The sequence below is a fragment of the Wyeomyia smithii genome, chromosome 3, assembly GCF_029784165.1.
Source record: "Wyeomyia smithii strain HCP4-BCI-WySm-NY-G18 chromosome 3, ASM2978416v1, whole genome shotgun sequence".
Lineage (NCBI taxonomy): Eukaryota > Metazoa > Arthropoda > Insecta > Diptera > Culicidae > Wyeomyia > Wyeomyia smithii.
In genome coordinates this window covers 101,390,563-101,410,183 of record NC_073696.1, presented here as the reverse complement: position 1 = coordinate 101,410,183, position 19,621 = coordinate 101,390,563, and the positions used below count along the sequence as shown (strand labels likewise).

The window sequence follows — 19,621 nt, the reverse complement described above, 5'->3', positions numbered from 1 at the left end:
GGTTTGTACGCGGTATCGAATAAGTTTAGTATGAATATATCTAATCTAATCTTTTAAATGCGGTACAACCAACCGCGTGAAAAGCGACCCCAGTGTATAAGAAACGAACATATCTGACTAACGGAAACATTGTCCTCACAATAGTCGATAACTAACAAAATAGTTTTGTTTGGTTTCGATCGTTTTGACACCCGTTTGGCCGTCTTCCGAGTATAATTTCAAAATTTATTGAAATACAATCTTGAACAGTAGTTGTCTAGTTTCGTAATATTTTCTTCGCTTTCGATCTCGTATAGACAGCACTCTTATTTTTGGTCTAAGGGCTAACCACCAGAACCCGCAAAACTGTTTTTATCATCGAAAATTTAGTTTATCCCTCCTTAGGATCTTTAAATCCCGCGAACTTAAATAAGAGCTGCCAGTATCGGCAAACTGAAATAAGCATTTTTTAATTTTGGTAAAGCTCTTAGTGTCGCACCCCTCGGTCCACATAAGTACCGCTGTAAAAACATGTCAGGTCGGTGAAGATGCTCTTATTCAGTTTATGACAATGCATGTGTGTTACAGTTTATCCACACCGCCTCAATATGGAACATTGATTTTACTCGAGAAGCAAAAGCCATCAACTGTCATTGTTTTTCACGAGTGATTGCAACATTTCTGCGTGTGTGAAAAAAGTCCTTTCTTGCTTTCGGAAGCTGGAAAAAGCATACAATAGCTTGGAATTAATGTAGAAAACCTGTTTTTTCATTCACTTAATGTATAATTAGGTTTTGGATGTCGCAAATGTTTAAAGTTGTGCTGTGTTCCCTGTGCTGAGTAGATAGACAAAGCCTGTACCAATAGTGCAGAACTACATCGCTTTTGACGATTGCGTTGAAAAAGTGATGGCTGATCAGACTGAGCTACGTATGAACTTAGTAGCAATTCAGCGCTCAGATCCATATGCAAAGGACATAGTTAATTCATCGGCTCACGTTGCGTTCTATACCTTTAACACCGCGAAAAACGAGTGGGAAAAAACCGATATTGAAGGGGCCTTGTTTATCTACAGCCGGAACGCGGAACCCTATCACAGCATTTTTATCAACAATCGGCTCAACACCAATTCGCTAGTCGAACCGATTAACGGCCAAATTGACTTGGAGTGCCAAACGCCATTCCTGCTGTACCGTAACGAACGGTCCCGCATTCGGGGTTTCTGGTTTTACAACGATTCGGAGTGCGACCGCATTCGGGACGTAATTGCTAAACTAGTTGCAGAGTGTAACAACGACAACAAGAAAATTGCCGACATGGGAAAAACTCATGCGAATGGAAACGCCGGAGGTAAGTATTTTTTGTGATATATATTTTTATTCATATAAACGGCAAACAAACTACTTTTTTACCAACCTATATTGTTGAAGAATAATAAACTTGTAATTATCTATCTAAATGCTATAAAAATTAACAAGTGATTCAATTCATTTTCAGGTAACCAGGTAGACATTTTCACTATGTTGACTAAGGCCCAGGAAGATTTCAACAACAGCACTGGCGTAAAGCAGCAACCCTCGCAACCAGTTGTTCCACAACCAGAGCAAGGTCCGCTCAGAAATCCTGCTGCTGGCCCTAGCAAGGTGTCGGATCAAAGTACACCGCAAAGCGTGGTAAACTTTTTTATTGCTGCAAAACAGCCGGCGGCATCGGAAGTCCCACTTGTTCAAACACTGATGGCCAATCCGGTGCCCACGTTGGAGCAAATTGAAAAACAGCATCGTGCTACGACGCCTCCGAAGGAGACAATTATTACTGGAAAATTGACACCCGAAGTAAGTGAGCTTGAAAACAGTTTCAAATTAATGGGCATTCCTGTGAGCTCTGGTCCACAGCCGACACAAGAACTTGGCACCTCACCGTTGGCAAAGTTTCTTAGTGTGACCAACTTGGCGGCCGTTCGGAGCAACAACCAGCCAATTCCGAAAACTAAACCTATTGAAATCAGCGTACTCGAATCGCGGCAGCATCAGCAACAACATCAAAATCAGCAACAACCGTTGCATGAACTCTTGAAGAAATCTGACCCAATGAATAACTCTCTAAACAGCAGCTCTTTACTGAATGTTGCTTCAACCACTGGCAGCGCTGGGAAACCGGCTCTCATGCCACCGACAATGTTTGCCACGAGTTCAACGCCGGCCAAGGGTCTTACCGATCTTTTTGCAAACGCAGCAAATAAAAAACACCATGAACAGCATCAGCAGCAGCTCAACGGAAACAGCACTTCGATAACAGATCTTCTTGCCAAGGCCAACACCACCAGTGGTGGCAACAGCAACAATCATCATCCTCCACCACCGGGCTTCTTCCCAATGGGAGGATCTGCTGTGGAGCCTCTAACACAAGCGCAGCTGATTCAGGCGATCAGTTATCTTATCAAACATGACCCTGACTTTGTGCGGAAGTTGCACGAGGCTTATCTGAAATCTTTCCAGGAGATGATGGCACTCTAACATGGGTCCGCAGAAAGTGCGACAGATCATTGTTAGAAAAAGAACCCAGTGTGTGCGAAATGCGAGGGAAAACAAGACTTAACGCGTTTGATAACCTGTGTATCATCGGGAGAAAGAGTGAAAAATGACGATACATATTTTTTGCTTTTCCATTTTAATTCTACCTACCTTTTAAATGCATTGTCGTTCTGTTATAACTCATTCGTAACACCGTTTTTCATTTTTTAAAGAAAATATATGTTGCTGCCGCAAGTAAATAATTGAAGCATATTATTCAATCCACATTCACCATCCCTAGTTCTCTTGTTTCAAATGTGTGGACGTTTTGGGTCATGTCGGTTTTGAGCTACAGGTACAAATGCTGACGTCCCATTATTCCAGTGATTCATCAAAACTAGAATTATACAAAACTTAGCGTAGCGTTAAATCAAGTTCAGTATTATGCCATTTGCATGTGTCTTTAAACCTTTCTTTGATCTTTCTTTGCTATTACGTGATTAAATGAGTAGTCTTTTTCGAATTTGCGGTCAAATCGAATCCAGACGAAAGGAATTGGTTTTCCTGTTTTCTTTCGAAAGTAGATATTTTGGGCTCAATCAAAAACAAGATGGCTGTGGAACAAGAAGATGGCGGCTTGAAAAATCATGTTTAATCCTGCTCTTCCACATTAAACGGTATGAACATAAACATCCGCTTCACTCTTCCCGTGTAAATCTCAGGCGAGAATCAAAGTAAAATATTTTATTTATACTATACAGCCAATTGTCTCCCAAGCTTCGAAGATCAATGTTACACCAATCCAAAACAAAAGTAAGTTCAGGACACATATTTCGTATGAGCACAAGCGCGCGCGCGAGTCATACTAATAGCATGATTACAACTGCAATTTATCTATTAATTATTAATCAATGAATGGTTGAACAGAATTTATAGTAACATTTAAAACAAATTTTCAGAATATATCTATAAAAATGGGCATTTTTGGCTGTTTTTCGGAAACCGGAAGTCACCAGTTTGAATTTCAAAATGGCCTCTGGAATTGATTTCCGGGCTCTGAGCTTTAATCGGTGGCGAGAATAGTTGGAATTCACCGTCAAAGTGGCTCACCACAGGGCTCATCGACTGACTTCCGTCAGCCTGACAGATGGCAACGCGAACGTCGGTGACCGGATGAGAGCCGACGTCATCTTGTCTTACTATTAAGTGTCTTATTTATGTGTGTGGCCTTAAATCCAAGCAAGAGGCGGAGAATCGAATGCACCTTATAAACAAATTCAACGAATCGGCAGACCTGACGCTGCAACATGTTGTAGAGCAATGTAATGGCTTGGTAAATTAAACATGAATTGAAACAGGACTCCAGAATGGTCGAAGGTAGTTTATCGCCAGTGAATGCTGTTGAGTACCCCAAGCGAACATCGTCTGAGTGGCATTCATCTTCGGATATCAACAAGAACCAATAACTACCCAAGACAATCCTGCTGGTCCTGCGGGAGCATGCACTTCAATAAGAATTGCCGGTTTAAAGGCCATAGGTCCAACGAATGTGGAAAATACGGACATCGCAAGGGATATTTAACCTGCTTCTCGTTGTCAAGCAACTCGGACAGCCACTCGGATAGTAAAGAGACAAGAACAAGCGACAGCCGTTCTCAAAAATCCGTCCGTCCGGAGCACCGGCCAACGCCGGAAATTTGTCGAGCTGCAACTTAACAACGTTCCTCTTCGTCTTCAGTTGCACACAGACTCCGACATATCGACAACGGTCCTGGGCTAGAATCGGTCAGTCAAAAGCCAAATCAACCGTATGCAGTGCCAAAACTGCGTCAGGGTAACCACTCGAACTTATTGCGGAATTGGAGTTCAGGATCACCCTCAACGGCATCACGCGGGAGGGTAAGTTCTTCGTTGCATCTCCTAATGTTCTTCTTGACATTCTAGGCAGACTGGAAAGATTTGTTCAGATCGTGAAATCATCCGATCGTGTCATTCTGTAACCAGGTCACTACGCAATCAGATCAACGTGTTGCGACCTCACAAGGTCAGTTCCCCTAAGTCTTTACTCAAAGATGGGACTATTTAACAAAACTCCCGTCAAACTGGTTCTCAAGGGCAGTCCGGTTTTCAGACCAAAGCGGCCGGCAGTTTGTAGAGCGTCTTGTGGAGGACGAGCTGTTTCGCCTGCAAAACTTTGGCATCCTCAGGAAGGTGTATTTCAGCGACTGAGCGGCACCGATCATCGCAGTACGGAAGCCAAATGGAACCGTCCGTATATAAGCCGACTTCTCGACTGGTCTCAACAGCGTCCCTAAGCCGAACCAGTATTCATTACAACTGCCCGAGGATATTTTCACGAAGATGGTCAACTGTCGGGTTTTTAGTCACATTGACTAATCCGACGCATACCTACAGGTAGCGGTGGATACGGTCAGCGAACCGCTACTCACCATAAACACCCATAAAGGCCTTTTTCAATTCACACGCCTGTCACTCGGCATCGAGTCAGTCCCGGGCGCGTTCCAACAATCGATGGATACAATGTTGGCTAGGCTCAACTGTACTCTTGATTAACTCAACGACATTTTGGTTGGAGGTCGCAACGAAGTAGAGCATCAACGCAATTTGCAGCTAACCCTCGTACGGCTCAGGGTACGGGTTCACCGTGCGGATTGAAAAATGTAGTTTTGGCATGCAGCAGGTCGAATATCTAGGACAAATCCTTGATGGTAACGGGATAATGCCAGACCACGACAAGATCGCCCCAATCGTCAGTATGCCACTACCACATAATGTTTCTACGCTTCGCTCCTACTTGAGGACCGTGAACTATTACGAAATGCATACGCTACGACAACCGATGGACCAGCTGCTGAAGGTTAAAGCAAAATTTGAATGGACGCTAGCTTGCCAAGCCTCATTCGGCCGCTTGGCCTCGCTATTTTTGGGACCAAAAAGAAGATTCCCATATACACGGCAAATCGTCTGCAAAGATGGGCATTGACACTGCTCCGCTACGAGTTCTATACTCGATATGTTTCAAAGGAAAGTTTTATTCATGCGGATATTTTATCTCGATTGATCAACTGGCACGTCCGTCCAGACGAAGAGATTGTAATTACCAATCTTGAAAAGGAGGCTTCGGCCAGAAGCGCAATCATCGAAAGTCTTGAAGTATTTCCGCAATCATTCAAGCGGAAACCAGAGCCGGCGACACACTACAACAAGTTTTTCGGTTCGTCAAGGCAAATTGGCTTTCAAGGAAGAAAGATCTGGGCAATCCTCAAGTATCACAGTTTCACTTGCGACGTGATACTCCCAACGTCGTAGCAGATTGCCTAATGTATGGAGAGCGCTTAGTTATTCCACCCAAGTTTCAGAAACGGACGCTTCAGCAGTTGCATATAGGGCATCCAGGCGTGGAAGGAATGCGGTCGATAGCGCGTCAGTACGTATATTGGTCTCACATCGACGAAGACATTGCGAAGCTCGTTCAGACCTGTAACGAATGCGCCAGCGTAGCTAAAATCGACCGACGAACAATTCTGGAGTCCTGGCCAGTGCCAAAGAAGCCGTGGCAGCGAGTTCATCTGGACTATGCCGGTCCAATGGATGGATGGTTCTACCTCATTCTGGTGTACTCTTTTAGTGAGTGGCCAGAAGTCATTCGAACCAGGAAGATCACCACACTAGCGACTGTGGGAATTCTCCGAGGAATTTTTGCAAGGTTTGAAGCTCCTGAAACGCTGGTGACTGATAGCGGGACACAATTTATTAGTAGTCCTTTTGATACTACTGCGCTTAAGTGGGTATGATCCACTTGCAAACAGCTTCCTTCAATCCGCGTCGAATATCGTTGAACCTGCTCCGTCCACCAACACAGTTACGCAAGAGCGAAAAATCAAAAGAAAAGGACCATTCAACCAAAAGCATGGAATAAAGCCTAGATCCTATGGTCATTAAGATTTCGTCGGGGCCAAAGTGTACAGGAACAACCGCTGGACCTGGGAAGCATTGTTGATGGAGCGTATTGGAACTGTTTTTTTATAATGCCTGGTTGCCGACGAAGCAAAACCTGATAAAATCGCATTGCAACCGAATACGCCATCAATCCGACAAGACTCAACAATTACCAGTAGACCACCAGTCCACATAAGCACTCATGATGACTGTGTATGTCGCAGTCGAAATACGTATTTGTACGGACTAAATTCAATATTTACTTCTCAAATTTCTAGTAGAGTTGACCGGAAACTTGTAATTCTTTTTTCTCATTTTTTAAATCACTCTACTAAGACGCTCAATATAGATTTATCAAATTTGGTGCTTTGACAAACAACAATTGTTGCAGTAGAGCTCTGATCGTGCTTGTATTGGTTGCACTTTTTTGTCGAATCGAAAACAATTACGCGATTCTTTTACGGGTTGTGACTCGCTAATAACAATACAACCAAATAAAATAACGAAAATAATAATAAAACCTAAATTAATCCACCTAGCGGTCAGACTCAGCCTTTCTCATTCAAACTTATTATTTCTAAAAATAGATTTACATGAATGCTTAAATCCAATAAATGTTTATCCACTCTTTGGGTTCTAAAATATTGATGTTGTAATTAAAGTATAAAATATGAAATTTGACGTAATGTTAGTACTTAAGAAATAGCGAAATAAAAGCAATGACTCTTAATTTCGAACAATTTAATCACGAGCGATGCCGGGAACGTTCAGATAGTACGATACCACATTTAAATCATGTTGAGGCCATATATATTGATCGAAGCAGGTAAAGTGTTGAATAGTCTTTGAATTTCTTTTCTTTCTAAAACTTTTAAACAGCATATCAAATTGTTATGAAGTTTGTTATTTGTAAGTTTGAGAGATGACTCATTTGTATGACACTAGTTATGTTCAAATAAGTCGTGTAATACTTGAGATAATAGACTTTCGTTGTTTTACAAATTAAAACATAACGCTTGCTTAAGTTTGATTACAATCAAATGAAAAGGTAACGTATGGGGCAGCCAAACTTTGAAACCACGTGTTCAATCATAATTCATCAGTTAACCCTTAACTAGCCCGTTCATCTGATATCAATATTGTTCAAATCGGTTGTGTAGTTTCTAAGATAATGAAGTTTCGTGATTTTCACATTTCGATACATTGCAGACGAAGTTACAGTCCGATTACTGCAAAATTCAATAGGGTGTTATGAGGTAGGTAGACCTTTTATTTGATACTTATTCTGTGGAAATCGGGTCAACCATCTCTGAGAAATATGAGTGAGTCCAAGTAAGTTGTCTTGGAATATGTTTCTTTTCATAGCTGGATTTCACATTTTTAAACATAACAGGCAAAGCAATAATCCGTTTGTAAAAAAAATCATTAGGGTCTTATGGGGCAACAAGACCTTTCATATGACACTAATTTTATAAAAATCGGGCCAGCCATCTCTGAGAAACATGAGTGAGATTAAATAGTCTCCAGAACACGTTTCTTTCCATAACTTCTGAACCACATGTTCAATCTTCATAAAATTCAAAAGTTAAGGGTTTTTAAGGTAGCCCGTTAATTTGAAACTAATTTTAATCAAATCAGATGTGTGGTTTCTGAGATATTGATGTTTCGTGATTTTTACACTTTGATATATAACCTCTAAACTAGAAATCAGATTACAATAAAATTCAATAGGGTCTTATAGGGCAACTAGACCTTTCATTTGCAATTAATTTCATTGAAATCTGTTCGGTCAGACCATCTCTGAGAATAGTGAGTGCGAGAAAAGGTGCACATACACACGTACACACCCACACACAAACATATACACCTATACATGCTCATATGCAGAAAATGCTCGATTCGTCTTACTGAGTCGAGTAGTCATTTGGATCACTTTTCTACCTTTTAATTAGCCAGTGATCGTTAGGAGGAAGTCAACATGTTCACTTTCATTATGTGATTTCACATTTTCATGAACAACGGACAAAGTTACAATCCGATTGCAATGAAATTCAAAAGCAACTTATGGAACAACTAGACCTTTCATTTGACACTAATTTTGTGAAAATCGGTTCAGCCATCTCTGAGCAAAATGAGTGAGTTTAAACAACCTCAGGATAACTTTTCTTTACATAACTTTTGAACCATATGTTCTATCATTACGAAATTCAAAAGTTAAGGGTTCTGGAGACAGCCCGATCATTTGAAACCAATTTTATTAAAATCGGTTGTGTGGTTTCTGAGATATTGATGTTTCGTGATTTTTACATTTTGATACATAACCTCTAAACTAAAAATCCGATTACGATGAAATTCAATAGCAACCTATGGCGCAACTGGACCTTTCATTTGCAATTAATTTTATGAAAATCGGTCCAGCCATCTCTGAGAAAAGTGAGTGAGAAAAAAAAGTTGCACATACATACACACACACACACACACATACACACATACATACATACATACAGAAAATGCTCAGTTCGTCGAAAGGGGTCGAGTGGTATATGACATTCGGCCATTGGGACCACTTTTATACCTTTGGTTTTTCCAGTGATTGCTATACCTTTCTAGGAGAAAGGCAAAAAAATCTAACTTTGAAACCTAAAACATGAAAATAAAAATTTAACTATGGATCATGTTTCTCAAATCAAGTGAGCAAATTATAAAAAAAGAACTGATAAAAAATACTAAAAATTTCAGAGTTTGCTCATAAACTAGAGTCGTTTTCGGAAACAAGTTAGAATACACACAAACTTTCACAATTTTTGAACATATATGTTTTCATTTGTATTATTCTTACCTCACTTTCGCACATAAACCATAGATGCATCATACAACGATGATAAGCTACTCTGCTTTTTTTTTACTTTCTTTTTGTATATTATCTGCATTAACAACATTTCATTTTCGCTCACAGCTTTAGTAGTTCTTTTCCTTTCTCTCGGCTTACAGATTTCTTAAAACACCTAATTTCTCCTTTGCATTCATACCTTAGGTGCCTGTTTTAAACACCTTCTTTGATATTTATAAATTATTTACATATTACACTCACTTGTTTATTACTGGGTTGCTTAAATTTTTGAAGTAATAGTAATATAGATTTTCCTCTGATTTCACTATATCTGTTCGCATTTCTCTTTTATACTATCTCTGCGTGTAGTTAATCACATCGTCTGTTGTTTTTTGTTTTTATTTGTAGAGTTTATATACTTCCATATTGTGGTTTGTGGCCTTCGTTATTTTATCTTTGTGGTATTATATACTTACAGTAACATTTATCATTATGCTTATATTTTTGCGTTACGCTTATCTCGTTCCAAACCCCCAGTTTTTTTTTATTTTTGAAAAATATATCACAAATGCACGGCCCTCTCGTGCAACATTCTTCTCACCGCGTGACCGTTTCTCAATGCATTCTCACTTACAACATGTTGTGTATGTTTATGTTTCTCTTAAAAGTTCACAAGTTCTTTATTCCGTGCAACACCAGCGTGTAGAAGTTTTCCTTTATTTGTTTTTGTATGTATATATTTAGCTTTTAGTGCATGTACCCTATATATATATATATATATATATATATATATATATATATATATATATATATATATATATATATATATATATATATATATATATATATATATATATATATATATATATATATATATATATATATATATATATATATATATATATATATATATATATATATATATATATATATATATATATATATATATATATATATATATATATATATATATATATATATATATATATATATATATATATATATATATATATATATATATATATATATATATATATATATATATATATATATATATATATATTCTATGTGGTTGCGGATCGCAGTTCATCGCATGTTCTTCAGTAAAAAACGATCATCAGAGACACGCCGAGGCAAAGTGACACAGCAGATTTTTTAGGAAAATCAATCATACACTTTTATGTTAATGATTTTTTCAGTTGGTTTGGTATTATATAGTTGTAACGAAACTTCTGCCTAAATTTTATTCAAACAACCAATCCTAGTGGAAATCCTTCTGCATGGCGTAGACATTATAATACTTTTCTAGTGATTAGCTCCTATTCATTGATAAACAAGTTTGTGAATTAGATTAACCAGGTCTCTTAAGAAAAAAAAGAGGTCTATTTTTTTCATCAAAACAGCCACTTTGCCTCGTGGTCATTTGTTTCTAATAACGACAGCGTTGTTTTTCTCAATTTTAATTGGTCAACGTAAATATTGTTTCGTCTATTTCAACGTACTTCTCTTATTAATATGGTAGTATTTTATGCAAATATAGGAACACGACACTGCTTGTATTATATGCTGTTATAAGGATGGCCTCATCAGTTGCGAGAAAATCAGATGCTTATTTTTCAGAATGGTAATACCGTTTTCTATACAAGTTTTGTTTGCTGAGAATTTTTTCCGATCCTAACCGCTAAATATGGCACTTTTCGTTTTGTATACTTGCCTTACTTCTGGCGACTTACTATACATACGATGTTTCGAATGAGAGCACATAAAATAATGCTTGTTAAAAATTATAAAAGAAAATTGCAAAAGCAATAACATAATTGCAACAGTGCTTCAGGGGGGCATCCGATAAAAACAAAGTCATAAATCGATAAAATTGCAGAACATTGTCGAAATACTCGGTACGGTTGTTATCGCTTTGTCATAACAGATGATGATCGTTCTTTCCGTGAAGTTTCTTCAGGCGTATTCCATTCGCGACTAGATATGCCGCTCATCGTAAAAAGTGTCGCCCGCAACCATTTCCGCTTGGTCAGTTGGTGCTGGGGTAAGGGAACATTGTTCGATCTGGAAGAATGGTAACAATTATATTTTTATTGTTCTAGAACAAGTTCAAGTATCTATTTTATCTTTTTTAAATATTATACACTTTTACAAACATACAAGCTCGAGCAAAAGAAGATAGAAGATTTTCAAAAGCATGTTTCTGCTTAAGACATCAGTTTCAAGTTGATTCTGAAGATTGTCAAAGACTGGAGCAGATCATATAGGGGAGCCCGCTGAAGAACAAAAGAACTTTCACTGATCGGTTCATGGATAGAACTGCCAATGTGGGCATTGGAATCGTTACAGGGAAAATAATAAATGCACGAGAATTACTCCAGGCTGTATAATATTTCATGCATAAGTAAAAACAATTATGCGTTGAAAATAATCTATAGTGAGGAGTGAGGACAATACAAACGGTTTCACTGATTTGACTAGTTCTACCTCGGTAATACCAGCGAATGTGTAAAGCATCGATGGATCAGGAAAGCTCAAATTCAAATAGAGAAGAAAAAAGGCGTAGTGCGCTAATTGCACGAAAGATGCAGTGCAACTAGCGGATGGGCTTTTTAATTGCATGAACTCAAAACTGTCAAAAATTTTTAGGGGGTGCGCTAATGTTTGGTTTTCGTGTATCCGTTTACGAACCAATTTCGAACCAGTCAGATTTTTTCATACATTGCAACTTAGTTGGAGTGTAACGAACATTACTGTATTTCAGAGAATCCCACGTTTTCAGAAGCTGTTCAGTGTGTGGACAGCTTAATGCGACATTTCAGTGAGGATTCGACACAAGTGATCAAATTGAAATTAATTAGATCAACTATAATTGAAAAAAAATTGGGCAAACGTGCAATGTGATTATGTATATTTGTTATTAAGTACATACAACCGGAATCTAAAATAACAAAATTAAAAATATTGAATTTATTTTCAGTTAATTAAATATTTCGCGCATTCAGTATCCCCTCGCAAAACTTGACAGAGAGACATTAGCTTCAAAAACCACGTGTAGTTTGACGCAAAACTGCTTTTTAATTGCACTTTCGTGCAACTAACGGACGTGCAATTAAAACGCAGTGCAACTAAATCGCGTGCAATTAGCGAACGAGTGCTGTACTTTGATGGACCCCCGGAAACACAGTAATAACCGCTAATGAGGAAGCGGCTAACTAATAACTTATTGCTAACAGAGGGAAGATACTCCAATATATCACGGTGTAGCTTCGCAATTGATCATAAAGTGACATAGCGATAGAGCTATAAAATTAGAAAAACTGAAACCACTAGCATCAGTTTGAAAGAACCGAAAATAATGTTTCCAATCTTGCTCTAGAAAAAAATCACTCCAAATTTATTTACACCTATCTAGGTACTACCGTAAGAAGCATAGGCGTCAAATGTGGTAAGGAGTCCCATAACACACGGGGCATAAGGCTTTCAGCGGCAGTCTATTTCTCACCTGTTTGCTTTGGTTTCGGAGGTAATTTGGGTGTAGTTTCTCCGGGTGAAAAACGTGGCGAGATATTCGAACTGAAAACGAGATTTTAAATTAAAAAAAAAAACGGTAAAGCGATTTGTGTCCACAGAAAGAACCTACCTAGGCCGACGTCCGCACACCAGCGGTTGCTGCGAAATGGGAGAGTTCTGCACGGATTTGTTCTTAGCTGCCGGGCCGCCAGCAGCAGGCGACAAATTAACATGTCCCGCGGTATTAGGCGCACTACCGCCCACCGCACCGCCGCAAGATAGTCCGGAAAGCGATGGCGATGAGGCTATGTTAGCCACTGTTTCCTTTGATGATCGGTCCATAGCGGAATTTCGACGCATCATGATGGTACTGGTATGCGGTAGCATCAGTAGGCGTTGCTTACTCACATTCTGCTGGTTATGTTGATTTAGGTTATCGCGGGTTAGTGTGGATGACGACGATGATGAAGATGGGGATTCATCTTTCTGTGTAATTAAATGAGTACATGTATAACATGATTTATTAGTACAAAAAAGCGTACATACCGCAAACAAACAGCTTGATTTGAAATTATCACAAACTATGGTACCGTAGCCGTATAGAGGCTGCTCCTTTTGCGAATGATGCATGCATTGAGACTGGATATAGTGACGCGGCGGTAACGGTGGGGGACTGATATCTCTCGGGGGAAGCTGTAACAAAAAGATAGTTCAGGCCAATTGAGAAAAAGAATCAACCGCTAACTTACCCTGGGCGCGTCCGGCGCTTGTCGTACCTGCGATGACTGTAATGACTCCCCAGAGGAATCTTTCCGTTTAACCCTAGGAGGTAGAGGAGGTGGCATTGGGGGAGGAATATTGTGTGCATTTGGTACGTTCACGTGCGGTGAGATCGGTATTGGACCGAAATCGCTGCTTGCCACCGTTGTGCTAAGGATCATCGAATCGACCGTAGTCGATGAGTTAAAAGAAGCGGACAGCGAGGGTGGTGAAACTGCACTGCTGTTCAAATCTGGTACAGTGCATCCTGGACCTCCAACTGCTCCCAAGGGATATAACTTCGGACTCGACGGATAGATGGGCGAGTTTTCGCAGGAAGATCTATTTAGAGCAGTGTTTGCAGGGGGAAAATCACAGTTTTGGTTTCTGAAATAAAAAGATATCATGAATTTTTGCACATATTCACGGAAAATTACTGCATTACTACATACCTTAGAGGGTTGGATGAATTACTTCTAAAGCTACTGCAACTACTACTAGTTGCTTGTGGTGATGTACAGTTCGGTAGTCCGGAAATATTATGGCAAAAATCAGTTCCACCTCCATGAGTTCGCAAAGGTAATGGCGCTGGTGGAGGCTGTGCTAATTTATCTGTTCGTGGACTAATCGCAGGAGGAATGTCTGCTGCCGAGGGTGGTGGAGCCGGTGCATGAGCAGCTGCCAGCGTCGACGATGAGCTGGCCGATGATAAAGACATCGAAGAGGCTGATGGAATAACGGGAACTGATGTCTGTGGTGGCAGCGGTGGGGGAGGTACCGGAGGCCCATCACTGAGGGATAAAATGCTTGCAGCATTAGTCGTAGCTGTGCTGCTTAAGCTGAAGTTACTATTTCCTGCAGCACCACCAACACCTAGGCTGGACGCTGAAATAATCGAATTGGGAGGCTCTTCAGCATGCATATTGGCTAGTACTCTGTTCTGACTAAGCGTTGGCGTGTATTTAAAGCTAGCGGTAGAATGATTATTGTTGGCGTTACCATCACTGCTCGAGGCGCTGAGAATGCCAAAAAAGGTGGAACCACTGACACTAGACGACGACGATAGGGCACCCATTGACGAAGACGGGTAGCGAGGGCTCGGAATCAGTTTGCCACTACCGCTTCCGCTGGGATTGCTGCTCGATTCGGACAAACTGCTGTTATTCATGTTGTACTGCGTGTGGGATGATAACGAAGAAGGCAGTATAATACTATCAGACCGGCGGGGAATCTCCGGTGCCATTTGCTGGTCAGTTGTGGATGTTAGATTAACTACAGATTGGGATAAACTATGCTGCCCTGGGTGGTAATATGGCATTGATCCTTGGGAGTGATGGTGATGCGGATACTGTTGATACGGGTGATGCTGGTTGTGTGATATACAGGACGAGGCAGAGTTCAAGTAGACGGGAGCGAATATCGCTGAGTCGAGTACGGAAGACGACGATGAGTTGGCTGGAGGTGACTGTTGCTCGGCTCCAGTGTCGTTATTGTTCGGTAGTGCAAATTTACCGAACGGCAACGTCATCGACGAATTGAGTGAGCCGATTGTTCGTCTCGAGGATGGTTTAATACCAGGCGATTTTAGAGAAATATCAGGCCATTTGCGAGGCTGAAAAATGACAACATATATTTAACACCAAACAAACTATGGGTTAATATAATCAGATAACATACAAATTTCAACGGCTGACGACAATTTTTTGGCTCTATCCGTTTGCTTTCCTCGTAGAGATAGTTTTGAATTTCCGTCACACTCATTCCTTTAAAAGGATCTAAATTTTCTAGAAAATGCTGAAAAAAAAAACAAAAAAAGGTCAGAAAGTGAAATTTCATCATGTAACGATCTGATTACCCTAATGCTAGGATCTTTTTTTAAGCAGTATGGTTGATTTTGATATTGCTGTATTTCACCAGTAATTTCAGCTACGCGTCTTCTCTTAGAGAAGTTTATTAATTCCGTATTTGGTAAAAAATCTGGATTCCCTTCCTCTATATGTAAAATATTGGTTAAATACATTCCGAAAAATGGCACACAAGGTGGATTTATTGAACGCAGCTTTTCCTGATACTTTTTGAAGTGCGAATTATTCAGCTCCCGGCAATCGGCCAGCACCCGCTGGTAGCTCTTCGGAATCTCCTCTAGCGTAAGCTTGAGTCGGTGCACGGCGGCCCCCTGGAAAGCAGACACGATCGACAACACGCCGTTGAAGTTGTTTAAATCCTGCAGCACCATCATCACCTCTATTGCACGTGATGCCATCGCCACACGCTCCTCGAAATTTTCTGCTTCGATGATCGATTTTTCGATCCAGCGAGTAAACTACAAAGAATGATAGCGTATGTTTTGCACACGACCTATTTGAAAGCAACAAAATTTGAACTTACATTCGTGGTGTGGTGCATAATCTTTAATAAATTAGGACTAGTAGTTTCTTTATCCTTCCCGGTCCACACTGAGCCGACCAGCTCTGATGGTTTCACCTAGTAAATAAAATAATGTTTAAAATCAAGAGAAAAACTGCCGCTGAAAATCCTTCCTTACATTTTTGTACATCTTAAATTCCAGTAACGTCAACTGACGTGCCAACTCCAGCGGATGCAACATCAGCAAGTTGAACTCATTCTCATTGTTCAACGGCAGATGGTGCTCTATCGCCGGTGGACTGAGATCGAAGGCAAACGAAATCTGCCGATGATTGTCCTCACTTTCACTCTGCAATAGAGAATTCGAGTGATTTACCATCCGCTGAGTGTTAAATATCGTGTGCAAATATGCGACCTACCTTTCTTTTTACAATTTTCAACACCGAATCCACCCACTTGCGCATGGATTTGCCACGTACAGTCTCTAGGAACTTGTGCAGTTCATCCAGCAGCTCCAGATCTCGCTCGAAGTCGTAAAAGTGATGATCCACCCAATGTCGCAAAACATTCAATACTCGAAACTGAACCGGCTGCACGTATTCCTTTTTGTATCGCTTCCAATCCTCTCGCTGAGAATTCTTGTGAAATTTCTCCGTGTCCGAGCCGAGGTCTTTATCGTTCGTACTGTCGTACACCAGAGCTGGATCCGGAATATCGAATCGTTCAACCAACAATTTAAGCAATTCTTTCGGTGAACAAAATGATCGATACGTTGTCAAGAATGTTCGCACGAACATAGGATCGGCGTAAATGTGGTACGTCAATCGTTCTATCAATTTCGTCAAAGTAGCACCCTTAATCAGAGGCACGCCAGTGCCGTCCCGTTCTTCTAACACTATATTGGAAGGCGAATCCGGAACGACAAATGCGTAAATATCTGGACTAGGCAATTTTAGGGGGTGTTTCTTTTCGATGTCTAGTAGAATACTGTCTAGAATGCGTTCCAGCATAGATTTCGTATTAAGCATCACTAGGTCTGCCATCCAGTCGTTTTTATGCTGCGCATTCTTGGCGATAAGTACAACGCTACTAGGCTCACGCGGTGATATTTCGAATGCAAATTTCAACTCTTCCGTGTCCGGTCGATCGATAATTTCCACTTTGCGCATGAAAAAGCGCTCCTTCAACCGAAATTCGTAGTTATTCCCAGGAACAATTTGTCGTCTGGTCTTGCATAGTACCAGCAGACCGTCGAATAAGAATACTTTTCGTTCGGTTTGCCTCTTGCCGGAGCTTAATTTCGCAAGCGTATCCTCCCTAATGAATTCGTTACAACACTGGCCCACATCTTTGTCCCAGTGTTCGACACTGTTCTGTAGTTCTCGCGTTTTCTCGATTGCCGACTGACGCCGGGCTCTACTATTCACTCTTGCGAAATATTCCCTGTGGGAGATAAATGTGAATTAGATTGGGTACTGGATGTAGTCAACAGGGACAGAGCATACCTGGGTAGTAGCGAGGATATGCTTTGCAGTTCACACTGCAGGGGTTTCAGCAGGCCCTGGACCTGTTCGAAGCTCTCCTTGTCCTCCTGTGATGGACTAAGCTGTAGTAAAACTTTAATATAATCTAAATATAACTGTGCATGCCCGATAGGCCCTAAAAGTAATTTTGGTAGGTAGAATTTGACCGCTTCTCTGAAACCATGACCGGCTGACATCAACGAGTTTGCCTGAAATAAATTAAGAAGAAAAAATGTAAACAAAGCAGCAATGCAGCGGGCCAATTCTAAAACCAGATCAGCCTTATTCACTTTGTTACCAGAATAAATTAACTGAATTTGCAGAGCGCTGTCGAACGATGTTAAGATCAAAGCTCGTAATCTCAGGACACAATTATTTAAGTTAATTTTAATTAACGATTTGTTGATTCAATTCCTTCTTTGATAAACACACCATTGGCGTCCGAAAATTTTGAGTAATGGCTTATTTACGGCCTGCGTCATTATTTTAGGTTGATCTATTTTTTGAAAAAGTGTTTGCAAACACTAACCGGTACTGTTCTATTACTTGGTGAGATCAACTCGCCTTGATGGCTTCCTTTCGAACGCGGAAAAACAGTATCCGTTCATCCTTTTAGTTTGCACTTTGTATAGATCAAAATCTGATAGGGACTTGCAGAACTTCATTTTTTTATTTTTATTGTTCCAAAGAAAAAGATTATCAGGGGCGACTCGTCCATATGTGCAACCTGTGCATTGCGCATGGGAGCATCAGGCAAAAAGTGTATAAAGTTATAGTAAAGACTAATTGAAAGCTGGATGTTACCACTTTTATTTTACAATAGCAAAAATGATAATAAATTGCGTTTTTTCGCGGACATTATTGTTATTACTTTGCGGTTGTTTAGTTTAACTTTGAACAGTGATTTTCTGAATTTGTAATTGAACAGGTACCTTTCAAAGCTAAGAGTCGCTCCTGCAGATTATCAACATTTTTTCTCCACTTTAACATAGATGACGGAGCTTTACAGAATGTTCAACGAATCGATTCGAATGTGACATAGGTATATTTCCTACTGCCGTCACCTCTTTATTCAATGAGAACAAGTTCGCTTGCATGAATTGAATAGGATGGAACAACAGACCAAATTCAGAGAAATCTTAATCTGGTGAATGATTTGAAGTTACAACATGTTGAATTTTAGCTTGCTGCTTCAGTATTCTGCACAGTTTACAAATGTCTCTGCAGTACTGTAAGGTAGCAATTTTGGACCGCATCTTTTCATGTTATTCATCGACGATATTTTTCGGATGGTTGCCGTAAGTTGTACGCCGATAACGTCAAACTTGAAGTATCGAGAAACACTGCGGACTGCGTTGAGCTTCAGCGACCAGTGGATATTTTCAATAAATGGTGTTTCAGAAACTTTATTTATGTAAGAATCAGAAAAGTTGTGTCATCTCTTTCTTCTCTTTCTGTTGGTAGTCAGTTATTCATTAAGGGATGGATATTTCAACAAGTGATTGAATTATTACTCTTAGGAGCAAATCTGTTTTTAAGCTAAGGCAGAGGGCTCTCTTTTTGATGAAAGGTGTGATTTTATTAACTGGAATTCTTTTATTCCGAAGATTACATTCAGCCTAGACCCCTTAGACATTTTTTTTATTTATTGGGATAAAACGTTTTTTCCTTAACCGTTTCAAATATTGCTGAAATACTCCGTTTTCGTACATGAACACCGAAAACAAAAATGTAAGCAACACATATTGCTCACACTGATTACGTAGATGTTTGACTACGTTAATTTGAAAATGACTTTCTCCCATCGAAACTGGCCGCTAATCGGTCATTGAAAAAAATCAACTCGATTTCTTGGATTACTTAATCCTAGAGTCTTTCCCTTGTTAAACTCAAGTAGGTACTTGTCACTATTTGAAAGCTTTACTTAAGTCAAAAAGTGATTGAATTTTTGTCATAAGGTTTCCAAAAAAACAATTCAGGGTGGCGAAAACGTTTTCAGAATAAAATTTCCTGATTTTCCCTGATATTCCCTAAAATATAACATTAATTTCCCTGATATTTTTCAGCATCCGGCACAAAAATGCAACGTAGATAAACGCAACTCTGAAATCCCAGCGAAAAAAGTATTTATTCGGATAAAAAAACCGATCCGTAGTGGTCGAACTAGCTTTTTTTTG

General features: G+C 39.9%; 3 protein-coding genes across 5 annotated transcripts in view; 2 read left to right on the top strand and 1 right to left on the bottom strand.

Moving 5' to 3' along the window:
- Nucleotides 1–616: 616 nt before the first annotated feature.
- On the top strand, nt 617–2,755 carry LOC129727657 (mRNA-decapping enzyme 1A). The gene is made up of 2 exons (XM_055685692.1): nt 617–1,329; nt 1,477–2,755. Exons 1-2 carry the CDS (start codon nt 888–890, stop codon nt 2,493–2,495), a joined length of 1,461 nt encoding a protein of 486 aa, XP_055541667.1. The 5' UTR covers nt 617–887; the 3' UTR covers nt 2,496–2,755.
- A 3,078-nt stretch (nt 2,756–5,833) lies between these two features.
- Nucleotides 5,834–6,307, top strand: LOC129728446 (uncharacterized protein K02A2.6-like). The gene has a single exon (XM_055686889.1). It carries the CDS (start codon nt 5,834–5,836, stop codon nt 6,305–6,307), a length of 474 nt encoding a protein of 157 aa, XP_055542864.1.
- Nucleotides 6,308–10,324: 4,017 nt separating this feature from the next.
- The window catches only part of LOC129729522 (protein son of sevenless-like), a 31,638-nt gene continuing 22,341 nt past the window's right edge, over nt 10,325–19,621 (bottom strand). For 2 of the 3 annotated variants that reach the window (XM_055688151.1, XM_055688152.1), the window contains exons 9-20: nt 17,427–17,653; nt 16,341–17,364; nt 16,100–16,270; nt 15,943–16,038; nt 15,410–15,877; nt 15,232–15,348; nt 14,007–15,166; nt 13,545–13,941; nt 13,342–13,488; nt 12,926–13,281; nt 12,788–12,858; nt 10,325–11,346 (exon numbers count right to left, since the gene is read on the bottom strand). In XM_055688151.1, the coding sequence (XP_055544126.1) occupies nt 11,312–11,346; nt 12,788–12,858; nt 12,926–13,281; nt 13,342–13,488; nt 13,545–13,941; nt 14,007–15,166; nt 15,232–15,348; nt 15,410–15,877; nt 15,943–16,038; nt 16,100–16,270; nt 16,341–17,364; nt 17,427–17,653 (4,269 nt within the window). In that variant the 3' untranslated portion in view covers nt 10,325–11,311. The remainder of the gene's footprint in view (nt 11,347–12,787; nt 12,859–12,925; nt 13,282–13,341; nt 13,489–13,544; nt 13,942–14,006; nt 15,167–15,231; nt 15,349–15,409; nt 15,878–15,942; nt 16,039–16,099; nt 16,271–16,340; nt 17,365–17,426; nt 17,654–19,621) is intronic. The other variant, XM_055688153.1, reaches the window with a different exon arrangement.

Excerpts from the sequence above, each read along its gene's own strand:
- LOC129727657 (XM_055685692.1), top strand. The coding sequence starts at position 888 with ATGGCTGATCAGACTGAGCTACGTATGAACTTAGTAGCAATTCAGCGC. Across the intron at positions 1,330-1,476 it reads TGCGAATGGAAACGCCGGAG|GTAACCAGGTAGACATTTTC; the intron begins GTAAGTATTTTT and ends ATTCATTTTCAG.
- LOC129728446 (XM_055686889.1), top strand. The coding sequence starts at position 5,834 with ATGTATGGAGAGCGCTTAGTTATTCCACCCAAGTTTCAGAAACGGACG.